Raw genomic sequence first — 13,989 nt, 5'->3', positions numbered from 1 at the left:
AGCACTCATGAGACAGCTCTCAACTACCTGTAGCTCCAGCCATAGTGGATCTTAAGCCTTCTCTGACCTCCACAGATAACAAGAATACAGGACATACACAGGGGATGCACACAAGTAAAACACCCATACACATACATCGAAATACAATGCAATGCAATATAATACAATACAATACAGTAAGAATAATACAAAAAGAAAACCGACTCTCCCCGACCCCCGTAGCCATCAGCTATCAATAGCTCCTCAGAGGTAGGAGCTCATGAGCCCTCCCTCATCTTCCATGCTAGAACATTGGCTGGCTTGCTTTTGTGGAGGTAACCCCAGTACTGCCCAGAGGACGCTATTCTCCTGCTGTCCTCCCTGGTCCCTGGCCATTACACTCTCTCCTCACTCTTTGTGCCTCGATAGGGGGTGGGTGAAGTACACACCCATTTGCAGCTGAGCACTTTACTGTACAATTAGATTTTACAATTTGATTTCATGGTGAACCAAATTGAAAGGGTATGAATAAGGACAACTTTTCTGTGGGCGCATTAATTTTAAATACCTTCACAAGCTAATCTTATTAAGACATACTACTTTGCCTCTCTAGAACTATATTTTAGCATTTGCTAACCAATGTTAGCAGGACTCAATTATTTTAAATTACTCTCCTGAGCAGAGTTAATACACAAGCAAATGTGTAACTATAGATTAATAAGTAATGGGGTGATATAGAGTTAGCAGAAAGCATTTGTAACTAATTTGTATGCCTTTTGAATAATATTTAATGACTAATAAGATAAGACTGGTGGAACTCATAAGTTAAGAAAGCCATTGAAACATGGTATGAAATCTCAGGCACTAGGTACTATACTTTGAAGATTTTAAGATGATTCTCAGTTGAAATAAACTTAGGCCAGCCTGCACTAGCTCAGGGTCAGGGGTTCTTTCCTGATTTCCATATTTTTTCTTGCCTTATTGATACCTGTCTCCTGAGCACATACCATCATTTCCTGATCTTTCTTCTTCTATTTATCCCTAGTGAACTACATCAAAGGCTACCCTGTCCATGGAGGATTCTAAGATATCTTACTAAGAAGTGTTCATTTCCTTGGAGACCAAAGTTAGTTCTGTGAGAAGACCAGTAAGCAAACTGTTAGATCAAAGATAGGCCTGTGTATACACAAGTGCGCTGCGTTATAGGGACAGGAAGGGGAAAACAGCTCCATGTAAGCACAGAAAAATTTCCCAGCACATGACATTTGGTCTGCCCCTTCCTAGGGTAAGAGGGAAGGGAGAAGGTCTCGGATGGAAGGAACTGGGGTAAAAGCCCAAGTGTGGAAGTCTTGGCTGCATCAGGGAAGATGCATGCCATAGGTGTGGATAGAGAGTGGATTGCTCAGCTGGCCAGCAAGGAGTCCTGAAAGATGTTTGTCCTGGGATAAGGCTGGGCAGGAGTTTCATCTTGCTTTCTACTGTATCCAAGAGAACTCGACACATCCCCACCAGTTTGATGCAACCAACATCAAACAGTGGCCAGTGATAAAGACTTGGACTAGGGAAACCCCAGAGCAAACTGGGAGAAAGGGGTGCAGAGATCTCTGAGGCTGTCTCAGTAGACATAAGAGAGTGTGGCCTTTGAAACAGGAATGGGAAGGGTGACGGAAGCCACCATGTTTGACTAGCCACCTGATGATGTATGCCTAACTTCAGTGGGCCTCATTCTGCCTCACTTGTAAAACAGTGACGACACAGGTAACAAAGACACAGAAACCACGAAGACAATAAAATCAGGAATTAAAGCACGGGACCTGATACAGAGGAAGTGCTCATTGAAAGACAGGTTAGAGAAGACCCTGCATCAGGACTGACTAAAACATCTCATAAAGCTCTTTATAAAGAGTAGGGACAATTTTCAAACTAGCATGCTTTAATGGTTGCACAAGTCAATAAATATACAAACCATCACTGCATTGGAACATAGTGAATTTTACGTTAAATAAAGCACATTTCAATAATTTCCATAAACATTGAAGGAGATAAGAGTAGGCAGCTAAGTTAAACTCGAGCGGGATGAGGTCTGAAAATACATTTCAGTTTCTCATAGTAGGTATCTCTAAGATACGCGTAATGCTAAGATAAGAAGAGCTGACACACGGCAGGGCCGACAGGCAAGGGAACCAAATTGCAGTGGGGTGAAGTCTACAGAGGATGAGTGGGTGCAGAGGAATGTCATCTTCCCATTCTGAGAGTTTACACTGAGGGGAAGGAAAATGACAGAGGAACAGATTTGGTGAGAACAAGACTCTTACTATAGACTAAGCCCAGAAAGAACTAACGGGGAAGGCAGATTTAAGAGTTAGACTTCAAAGTAGATAGGCTACCCAGGGAGAGACTCTTACTGAGCAGGGCTAGGTAGGGCTGTGCACTTTACTGGCACAATGGTGGGGGAATACATCAGTAAGTTGAGAAGGAAGTCAAGATAGTGAGCCTCACCGCCTTGTTCCCCACCGTGCTTAAATTCCAAAGATGCCAGCTGAGATTTGGGGATGGAAACTGAGAATCATCAAGCAATATAAGCAAAGTAGGGAGTGCATGGGGTGCCCAGCGGGGGGCGGGGAGAGAGAGAGAGAGAGATCCATAAATTAGTGACCACACTGGTCCTCAGAACTCTCTGCTTTTCTGGAAGAGTGCCTGGAAGCGATCACAAACAAGCTGAGTAGAGTGTTAGACTGGTCAAGCGTCAGGAGTTGGTCGGATTCATATGGGGTAAAGACAGGGAGTTGGTTCATAAGAGCATAATGGGAATGAGAAACCAAGTACTGATGAGAAAAAAAGAAAAAGCCAGACTTATAAGGAAGTGACAGATGGGAGCAGCGCCAGGATTAGGATAGAAAGCTCAATCAGGTAGGGCAGGAGACCGAGAGTGGGAAGACAGAGGGACATGTGGCGTTTTTAGGAAGTATCATTATAAACCTACGCTCCATTTCTGCAGAGGATCTCAGACCGGGACGAGGAAGGAGACCCTTAACGCGATACTAAGTGGGTACAATTTTGGCTGTGATGATGCAGAGAACGTGCATTTGCTTTGTAGCTGCTCTAACGTCAAGGTTGGGTTAGGGTGGAGCACTGTTAGGATGGCGGCAGGAAGAGGGGATGAGGACATTAGGAAGGCAGAAGTGAGACAGCAGAAGCCAAACAGGCTACCTAACTTTAGACAGCTGTACTCCGGAGTGGACCTGGCTCCCATTAACACAGTGTCTGTAACCCCTACACAGAAGAGTTATCTGCATTTGTACAAGGTTCCCTGGAACCAGAACTAAGCGAGGAGCAGATTCAGACTTCCCTGTGGCTGATGTCACCCTCAAGAAACGTTCCTCTGAGAGTGGCAATCTTAGCGTGCTCAAGGGAATAGTAGAGATTACCAGAGGCACATCAAAGTGAAGCTTCAGACACTTGGCGGAAACATTAAAGTCATCCAGGCATCAAACAAGATAGGTTCAAGAATGAGTCAGCCACCTGTATCTTCCTGTTCTGTTTATTTTGAATGAGCCATGCCTTGGTCCTGGAGAGATGGATCAGCAGTCAAGAGCATATGTTGCTCTTACAGAGGATCTGAGTTTGGTATCCATCACCTACATCAAGTAGCTCACAATTCCCTATAACTCCAGATCCAGGGAATCTGGAATCTTCCTCTTACCTCTGTGGGCACTGCCTTTACATCCACACAAACCACACACTCACATATACACATAATTAATAATAATAACAAAATGCTTTTTTAACTGCTCCACTACAGTCAGTATTCAAAAAGATCTGTGATCTAAATGATGAGTATTTTCATAATAATTTTGATCTTTATTTAAGATATTGTAAGTGTCTATAAGGATGCTCAAAACATGTTATAATACATTATTTATGCAGACCTATTTATATTATTCTAGGAAAGATTACCTACTCTTTGGGGTTTTGCATAGTGCCTTGAAGAATAAGGGATACATAAATAAATACAGGCATTGGCAGAGACACAACTCTCCAGCTGGGTGGACGTCAATGCCCACAGAGAGCAGAAAGATGGGCAGAGGCCATCTTGCTGAAGCGGGTCAACATTACACCATACCTCTTCTGATGACTTTCGAAATGCCACATAAGTTTGTAGGACTCGTGACCTGTAGCTGATGCTTCGACCAAGTGTGCTTAATTCTTCTTCTAGGCATTTTGCTTTAAAAGAAAGCAGTTTCCCTTCATCGAGTTCAAGTTCATTTTTCCCTGCCATGATTTCCGCAGCTGCTTCTAATGTGTGTGCTGTCTCCTAGGGAAGCAGAGCGCACAGGGTCAGGAGCCGACGGGGGAATTGTGAACATCACATTCCATTACCCTTCGGCACATCCATCTATTACGGTTATTAATTGAACTTGTACTGAGAATTTCCTCAATCAGAGAAAGGCACAACTTTCAGAATTCCAAATAGGAAGGAACAAAGGGCACTGGAAACTGAAAACTCTCTCCAGTCCTCCGGCTCTGGCGAAAGCTGAAGGCCTCAAGCGTTAAGACGGAGGCCTATTGCTCTGGGGTTCAGAGAATCAGGACCCGGTAGCCGGTTTCCAGTTCTTGAGCTGCTCTGTGCTATGACTCTCCTCGGCCTTTGGAGGAGCTCTTGAACTCTTCCACAAGCCTGGTTCACAGTGTTTGAACTCTCAGCTCCTCTGCCTCTGGGTTTCTAGGGAGTTTTCAACTTTCTTAGCTACAGTAATTCCACCATTGGTATTGCTGTGGAACTCTTGTCTGACTTATTACAACTTGGACTGAGGCCAGGCCTTCCGCCTCTAGGCACTTTCTGGACCTCTTCAATTCCACCTCTTCTTTGCTGCTGCTGCCTCTGCACCGATGCTGGAAGGCCCAGTGGTCTAACCTGCTCTTTATACAATTAGTCTAGCCTGTTCTACCCATAATATAGACCACTATCAAACTGAGAGAGTAGGCATTTCTTCTGGCCTACTGTTGCAGCACAGGGGACATCATGAGGAAGGGAAGCCCCTCATACTAAGTCCACCATGGCCGCCAACAGCCTGTAGGCAAGGGAAGGAACATGGCATGTTGGTGCTTGGACTTTGATGTCATTAGTGACAGCCTGGATATGTATACTTTCCTCTTCCACCAACCACAGCTTCTACAAGTGCCAATCACAAGCCTCCTATAGGTAGAGCCTCCCAAGCTTTCTGCTGAATCATTAGGGAAGGTCCTCTTCTTCCTTACTGAGAACTGCTATTGCCAGGCTCAGAAACAATGGGAGGCTGGGGGGAGTAGGGTGAGGTAAAAAGTCCTTCAGGAAGCTCTGGGTAGGGCCATCAGGGAGGGTACCTCTCAAGAGAGGTTGTTCTGGTGATGGTATAGCTGGACCAGCAGTGGCTCTCAACCTTCCTGATGCTGTGACCCCTCAATACAGTTCCTCGTGTGCTGGTGACCCCCTAATCATAAAATGATTTTTATTGCTACTTCATAACTATAATTTTGCTACCGTTATAAATCGTAATGTAAATATCCGATATGCAGGATATCTGACATATGACCCCTGGGAAAGGGTCGTTTGACCCCCCAGAGAGGTCACGGACCCACAGGCTGAGAACCACTGGTCTACAGCCAGGCCTCCAGAAGCAGAAGTCAGTGGCTTTAGCCACAGTCCCGATTGCTGTGTTCCTTGTGTATCTACTTTCCTTAAGGTATTCACGAAAGGCTCAAAGCAACCAAGACTTCATGATGGCCGTTTAGCCAGTAGCCAAAAGAGGAGCTGTTCAGCTGACAGCTTCCCCAGTCAAGGTGGCAGGCCTCAAGAAGGGCCTGACAGCCCCTGTCAATCAAAGGCTTAAACTGGCGGGGGGCTGGGGGGAGAGCAGTAGCTTAGCCTATTTGAGGGGAAAGTAAACATTAAAAGTTGCTTCCAATAAAGACCTGTCATAACATTAGCATTCTTTTTTTTGGGGGGGGGGGGGGGTTGAGACAGGGTTTCTCTGTGGCTTTGAAGCCTGTCCTGGAACTAGCTCTTGTTAATGGGATCTAACAGCGCTTGCTCAACTCCTAGCTAATTGTCCTCAGGGAGAACCGGTCCTTCTGATCCCTCTCAATACATTATTTGCATGTCTATTCTGACGGTGTGTAAACAAACATATTACTGCCAGTCACATAAAAGTGCACACATGTAATTATGTGCTTCACATAACGCCTGCTAACTACGTTGCTGCTTTGTATATTTACTATACGGTATTTTCATTGTTAGCGCGTTCTTCTACACATATGAAAAATGTGCTGTAAAAGAGTATCCTGCTTGTGCTGGCCGTGGCTTCAAACACGGCGTTGACATCTCTCTGCTGCGCCGAGGAACCCTGACTAGTGGCTGACCTGTTCTGCCCATGGCTGTGCAAGTGTACACCGTGACGTTGGCACAACAACGGCTGAGTCACACAAGAGCACGTTTGTTTCTCCGAGCGTCTCGGCATCGTCAAGTGGTACATGGCTAAGAGCCACAGAAAGAGCCCTGGAAATTTTCCTGAGAACAAGCGAGGAACCGAGCAGAATTAACGAGGAATTCCCGTGCTCTCCTTGGATACCTTCCCTAGTTAGTGCTTAATATGCTCTTCAGGGACTGTGTGGAATCGCATTTGCAAGCCTGTGCTGCGACAACACTCTGCAAGACAAAAAGGAGCACGGGATTTCCTGAGTTCTCTCGTGGGCTTCTGAATTGAAAAGGGGAATGCTGCCAGACATGGCTTAAATATTTCAAATGATTTTTTTTTCTAAATCCCATTGTAAAAAGAAGAAAAGGAAAACATGTCTGTCTGTCTGCAGTGAGGCCACTGTTCAGAGAGAAGTCTGTGGAGACAGGGGTGTCTGTCTGCAGGGAGGGTGCTGTGCAGAGAGTGGTCTGTGGAGACAGGGGTGTCTGTCTGCAGGGAGGGCACTGTGCAGAGGAAGGCCTTCTTTGGAAACCTGAAGATACAGGGCTTCTCCTGCTGAAGCAGGTGAGCATGAGCTGTGGGAAGGCACTCACTTTTCTGAATTCCTGCAGGCAACCTGTGGGTCACAACCGTTTCTCAGATAACATGTCATATGTCAGATATCCTGCATCTTATATTTATATTATAATTCATAACAGTAACAATACTACAGTTATGAAGCAGCAACAAAAATAATTTATGGTGGGGGTCACCACAGCATGAGGAACTGTAGTAAACTATGGCAGCATAGGAAGGCAGAAAACCATTGCTCTAGCAGGAATCATGAAATCTAAGCCTCAAGGACAGGGGCAGAGCTGGAGATGCTGCCAGTTGGGGACGGGGCACTCAGTGTCTGAAATTAGAGGGTGAAACAAGGCTGTGGTTTTGATTCATCTCATCAAAGATTACAGTGACAAGTGTCGTTTCTGGACATTTTCTTGTGTGACTTGTTCTTGCAGAAAACCACAAATAGTCTTAGAGAAGAGCTTCCCTGCCTCATCTGGCACCTAGGAAGAGTTGCTAGCACCTCCCAAGCAAGAAACAGAAGCCAGATAAGTACCTGAAACCACAGTTGCAAAGAGTATAAATACACTAATAAATGGACACAAAAGTACAAACCATATAGAGGCACACAATACTGTGGTTTTCTATGCCATTATCAATTCTACATTAACTTAGAATTGCTTCTCTCAAGGGAGCTGGGATTAAGTTCCATAACCTTGAAAAAATATTTTTAAATAATTATTTATAACATTATGATCCTAATAATAACTTTCAATTACCTTGGCTTGGATGTCTAATTCCAGATATTTATTCAAAATCTTCTCTGACTCAGAAGGGCTGGAACCGACAACCAGTGTGTTAGAAAGAACTGGCCTGATTTCCTGAATTGACATTTCCACCTTGAGGAACAGAGAATATATTGAAGTCTTAATAATATATACTTATGTATAGGTATGTACATATAAGAAAATATTATTTCATACATTGCCATTGCATTTTAAGTGTGTATCAATTTTGAACTAAAATAGCTTAAATATTAAAGAATTTCATATCTTGATAATGCCCATCTTCATGTGATGCTATACTTGCAACATTCGAGAATACATCTTTTTATTAACAGCAATGACTGCGAACTATCATCCATACACATCTTTGAAGATCTTTTCTGTATTACCTACAAAAGATGATAATGCAACATATTGGCAGAGATGAACTCACCTGTAGGTAGAATGAGACCAATTTGCTGTCCAATCTGAGCAAGCATTCTAAAGTAAGGGGTAAGAATATCTTACGGGCTGTCGTGTTTGAGGCTGAGGAGCTCTGGGAAACACTTTGTCCAGATGCTAGTGAAAGCAGGGACCTACTCGAATCATTTCACAGTTGAACTGAGGGAACTGTGATTTGATCTTTGGTTCACAAGAACCAAAGGCTAAGGTGACCCAGCAAGGGCTTATTCCACTCAAGTTGCTTACTTCATCATCCCCTTGCTTTCTGGAGAATGCACTTTCCACAGCTAGGAATATAAGAAGCTACAGGTGTTTAAACTCCTGCTGGGCTTTCCACCATCACCGAACCAGCTTGACTCTCAAGCTACGGGGCATCCAACACCAAAGCTGTGTCTATGCTCAAACTCTCCCCGGACCCAGGCAACAGGACACGGCTCACAATCTCAAGGCACTGGATCAATAACAGGCTAGGGAAGTCATCTAATCGACGTTCTAGAATGCCAGACTCTATGAAGTCTGTTAACTCGTCTCCTGTACGTTCAAGCACATGAATCCAATGTAACAAATGAGAAGCTCACTGACCACTTGAGACCCAGCCTCTGCAGCACAGTTTGCTACCATTGTGTCACCAGAGGGCATGAAATAAAAGGTCCCCCGGGAAGCTACTGCATCCCTCTGCAGAGAGGAGTCTCCCACGAATGCTTGTATGCGGATGACTATGCTTCTTGCACCGGTTTTGTTCAATAAGTATGAGGACGACAATTTTTTTCCCCAGAAACACAAAACCCCTAATTGTTGATAACTATCTGTCTGTCTGAAGTTCTCCTGTTCAGTTGTGCCATGATCATGACAGCTAGTATGGGACTATACCTAGAATCATGGAAAACAAGGTCCCTCCTCTCAGTGCATGTTTGATGGGGCTAACATAACTGTGGAGTGTATGTAACTTTGTACATACACACACATTCAGGACTGGGGAGGCAGATTACATTAGACGTTCATTATTGACAACCTGGGGCAGGGGTGGTTGATGAGCAACCACGTGTTTGGTTCTAAGATCTACTGTGTGATATAGAGGAAGTCTGAGGAGGCACAGGGCACCCGCCCACTATGCTCACAGTTGGACACCATCCATGAACACCAAAGAAAAGGTTGACATTTTATTTTATGAAATTACCTTCCTTAGGGCGCCTTCCACGGACGCTGCTAATTGTTGCTTCTTAAGAGCATACTCCTTGTGTGCGGTACACTGTTCGCCGAGACGGTCCACATGCTTCTGAATGCACCCCATCATCTCCTGGATACTTGTCACCCGAGAGCTGGATAGAACATGCCAGGTGTTAGTTCGCTTGACCTTGACCTAGAAGCCCTGACAAGAGGGGACATTTGAAACCAGACATGCTCTTTCAGGTGCAGTGGGTTGGTCCAAGCTACTGCTTTAGGATTACGGGAGTTAAACAGTTATCCTCTTGGTATAGCAGGCAGCAAAGTCAGAGTACGTTCCCTTGTTTTAAGTCAGTCCGTCCCGGGGGAAGGATGAATTATGGCTTCTGTGACAGGTCTAATCTTTTTAAAGGTTTGCTTTTAATACTTCTGTAAGGTACTTCAAGAATCTTCCAGTAAACGGCACAGTGTGTTTACCAAGTTTTCCTGGGGGTATCATTTAAAAGCTTCATTTATTTCAAGATGCTCCTTGAATAGGAATGTGAATCAGCCAATTAACAGAGCATTTGCTAACCCAATAGGGTAAAATATTTATATATTTTGTTCTCAGTGGTTATGAATGCTCAAGGCTATATTCACTAGATAAAAACCTAGCTATCGCTAGCAATTAGGTAACAAACACACTCATCCATATTTGATGTCTCACATGATCATTTATCTAACTTGTGTTGACCTAGGAGACGAAGGTGGCAGGAGGGCTCACAATGGCACGCCTTTCTAACCGGCTTTGAGTCGGACTCCAATTGCTCCCATCTGTCACAGGCTTCCTCACCATTTCCAGGATACATAAGCATGGGGGCAAAACAAGAATACTATGCACAGAGTGGACACTTCCAAATTGTTCAGCCCGTTCCCAACACAGTACCTTGCCCTTTATCTTAAGAAATATGTCCCTCCACTCATGTGAGCCTGATAACTCTTTAACTATCCTGAGAGGTTTTTTTTTGGGGGGGGGAAGGGGACCTGGGGGTATTTTTGTGTTTGTTGGCAGATTTGTTAGATCTTGGAGCTAGGTCCAGATTTCAGGAATTTGACCTCAACAATTAACTTGAGTCAGTAAAAATAAATTGAAATAATAATAAAATAAGGACAAGCTCAGAAATAACCAAGGGGTGCAGTAAGGTCGCTGGAGTGATTATAAGGATACTTCCACAGGGAGGTCCACCTCCATGTGTCCCATAGGTACATCGAGGGTCCCAGACAAGCATAATTGTGAAATACGATATGAAACCACTATGCAAAATACTGTTCCTGGTATGTAATGTCTCGGGAACACTCAGAACAAATAGTTTTATATCTAAATACTCAAAATCAGTGAAGAAGATAATAAAAACATCAGGATATTTGTAGACATAATTCTGACAGAAAACCATGCATCCTGTAAAAGCCGTATCCTGGCAATATGAGTTATTTTAACTAAGATTTAGGCTAAGAGGTGAAGCACTAAAAAGGCCTGTCAAGTCCAGCTGTCCTATCGCAACACGATCCGAGTTTTCTAAAGCATATTGAAATCTAGAGTGGGAAACAGAGACAGCGATCCTGTGGCACTATGGGAAAACACAGAGGAAAAGGTAATGGAAGGAACAGGTAGACATGGAGAGAGGAGAGAATGTGAGAAGAGGCAGAAAACGCCATGGCAGTTTGAAAGTTATTTATTGGTATAAATTAGAAATTTAAAGTAGAATTTGAAAAAAGAACTGCATCAACCAAGATGAAGGATGCTGACTTCTACTTCCGGGTCACCATGTGGCTCCCCACCCCCAGCCCCAACATGCATCCTACATTCATTACAGTTGGGCATTTTTTCCCTACAACTATGAATTCTGAATCTGCTACTTCCTGGGGGGCAACGGTCATCAGTAAACAATCCCAGCAAAGAAGAAACTAGGCACACTGCTTTTTGGTTCCTAGCCAGCTTTGTGTGTGTGTGTCTGTGTGTCTGTGTATGTGTGTTATGGTGTGTACAAATTTGTACAAATGTAATGGTTTTAATCTTTTTCCCAGTAACCTGCCCCATCACAGACTGACAGAAGCACTATCTGAACATTTGAGCCTGCGTATCTGATCTTTTAGGTCTAGAGTCAATTCTTTTTTTTTTTCTATCTTCCTGCATTTTTTTTTTCTGAGTGTTTAGCACACGACATAGCACACAGTGGAGCATCTCCCCCCTGACTTTCTTTGGTTGACTGCTGCTGACCTGCGTACAGATTGACTGACTTCTTGGTTGGCAAGCTTCTTCTGAAGTTGGTGGCTTTCTTTACCTAAAAGCCACGTTTGCATGTAGTCTGAAAAATGGTCAGTAGGGGGACATACTGTCTTGTTCAAGTTGCATACCTTCCAGCACAGAGAACACAAAGCGAGAAAACAAACCCAGATCAAGCACTGCTTCTGTAAAAACAGCACCTTTGGAAAAACCATAATTTTAATTTTTGTGGATCACAACCAATAAAATAGGATCTGTCTGTTTCTGATTTTGGTTTTCAGTCACCTATGAGAGTCTCATTTGGGGATCTTTTGCTTCTTATCAGTCAGTGTATCTCTTACGCCGTAAACTCTTTAAGGAGAGGAGCTGGAGGCTTTACTTAGTCCTATAATCCGTGTAGCCTTAATGCACAGTGTCATAAGAAAGGAAGAGTAATACATTTTTTTTTTTAAAGTTGAAGACAGAGTCTCAGCTATCTGAGCCTGGCCTTAATCTTCCTATGCAGCCTGGGGACCTTGAACTTTTGACTCTGCCGTCTGTCTTCTGAGCACTGGGATTACAGGTACAGGCCACCATAGCTGGTTTATGGGAAGCTGGGAATCGAACTCAGAGGCAGAGCCTAACTGTTGTTTGCTAACTGGACACAGTGTCAAACTGCATTCTAAATTCGTTTATATTTACTTGTTAGTGCTGCTCTCAGCCTCCCTCAGAGAGTCTGCCCTCTGCAGTGGGCAGGAGTAATGTCAAGACTCACAAGTGTCAAAGGGCAAAGAATAGGGGGACTGTGGAGTGAACGACCCTAAATGGGATGTTACCCTCTAAAGCTCAAAGAACACAACATGGAAGAAGGAATGCAAGAGCCAGAGGATGGAGAGGGCGCTGTAAAATGCTGTCTTCAGGGACTGGCAAGGCTACAGCATTCATAAACTCCCTCCAGATAGCTGTGGGTACCTGTAGAAAACCTACGTAATATTTAATATTTGGCCATTGTGCAAGGCATAAAGGACTCTGAGGTCGTACCTCTCACTGAGGGGTGACACACAATTATGGGGTTCTAGGGAAGGGTTTATCACTTCCTTCAGTGCTATAGTACAGTTTCTGATAAGTGGTGCATGTTCAGTAAAGAATTCCCCACTGATGTTCATGCAAGCAGCCATAAGTATATTCAGTGGGTCACATTAAAAAAAATCAAAGTAGAAGGGGAAAGGGCTATTAGACATAGAGGAAGGGAGATGAGAAAGGGTAATGAGGACAAAAATGACAAAAATTTAATACACAATGTATGAAACTTAAAAAAGGAAAAAAATAAAATACCAGAAATTAATTTGTTTTAGCATCACAGTAATAGTATCCTACAACTTGTGAATACACTCACTGCCATTGTAGACTGTCTAAGATGCCTAGTTTCTTTTTTGGTGTGTATGTGCACTTACAGTGAGGGTCAAGCAATTTTAACATGCATAGTTTTGTCCAATATGCACTTTCCTCATCTAATAAAGCTTTATGAGGACAGTCTGAGTCACCTTGCTCTGTCTCACTCCTATCTGCAGCACAGACTCAATCCTGGGGTGGAGAAGCTGCCCTGCTCACCTAAGCTGGTGTCCTGTCCCATCCTGTCCCCTCCCCTGCAACCCATACCCCCCTACCCCATCCTCAGAAAGCCACTCTCTCTGATAGGGTGCTAATCTCTTCCACTTCTCATTCCCAGCAGGAATATAATGATAGCATCTATCCCATTCCCAATCCCAGGGCTACACCCCCCTTTCAGGCTTCCATAAGGAAACCCTGTTCTGTAGATGACAAGCAGCCCAGACGCCATGTTTTTGTTTAGAAACTTCCATGCTGGTCCTGATTTTCAGTCCTTGAAAACAGGGCTAGCACACATCCCAGCAATTTCTCCAGTGCTTTAATAGTCATTGGCCTGATCAAAGGAAAACTATGGCTCCCCAATCTGCTAGCCATTCTCACACGAGCTGAAAATAAATGAAGAGAATTTTGTCATTCACAAAAAACAAACGGCTATCACACTACAGCCATGTTCAACTAAGGGTGGGGCAAAAATTGACAGTGACTAAGGAGATCTGATTGACGCAAACTGTGGCGCCCTGTTACTCTGTTCCCATTCTAAAGCACACTGCCTGTGTGTAATGGGGAAGGGAGAGGGACGACCAACGGGCTAATGATCTGTGGCCCTGGATTGCGTTGGAAAGATTGATTGACCTTTGGATTTGCTCTGAGAGCATGGACTTGTTGGCGCCTATCAGCAGCGTGAGCACGAGGCGCGTCAGATTATTCCTGATCTTGACTTTGGCGTTCCAATATCACAGATGCTCAGACACGTTGGATTGAGAAGGCTTCT

At 44.0% G+C, this 13,989-nt stretch overlaps 1 protein-coding gene across 2 annotated transcripts in view; it reads right to left on the bottom strand.

Moving 5' to 3' along the window:
- LOC121439149 (coiled-coil domain-containing protein 141-like) overlaps positions 1-13,989 on the bottom strand; it is a 145,434-nt gene that overhangs the window by 41,960 nt on the left and 89,485 nt on the right. For both annotated transcript variants that reach the window (XM_041639650.1, XM_041639651.1), the window contains exons 9-11: positions 9,381-9,522; positions 7,757-7,876; positions 4,103-4,294 (exon numbers count right to left, since the gene is read on the bottom strand). In XM_041639650.1, coding sequence (XP_041495584.1) covers positions 4,103-4,294; positions 7,757-7,876; positions 9,381-9,522 — 454 coding nt within the window. The remainder of the gene's footprint in view (positions 1-4,102; positions 4,295-7,756; positions 7,877-9,380; positions 9,523-13,989) is intronic.

Source organism: Microtus oregoni, unplaced genomic scaffold (genome assembly GCF_018167655.1).
Source record: "Microtus oregoni isolate MIOR12 unplaced genomic scaffold, Mior012 000060F_007, whole genome shotgun sequence".
NCBI lineage: Eukaryota > Metazoa > Chordata > Mammalia > Rodentia > Cricetidae > Microtus > Microtus oregoni.
Note: the sequence above shows the minus strand (reverse complement) of the source record. Positions and strands in the feature narration are given on the sequence as shown.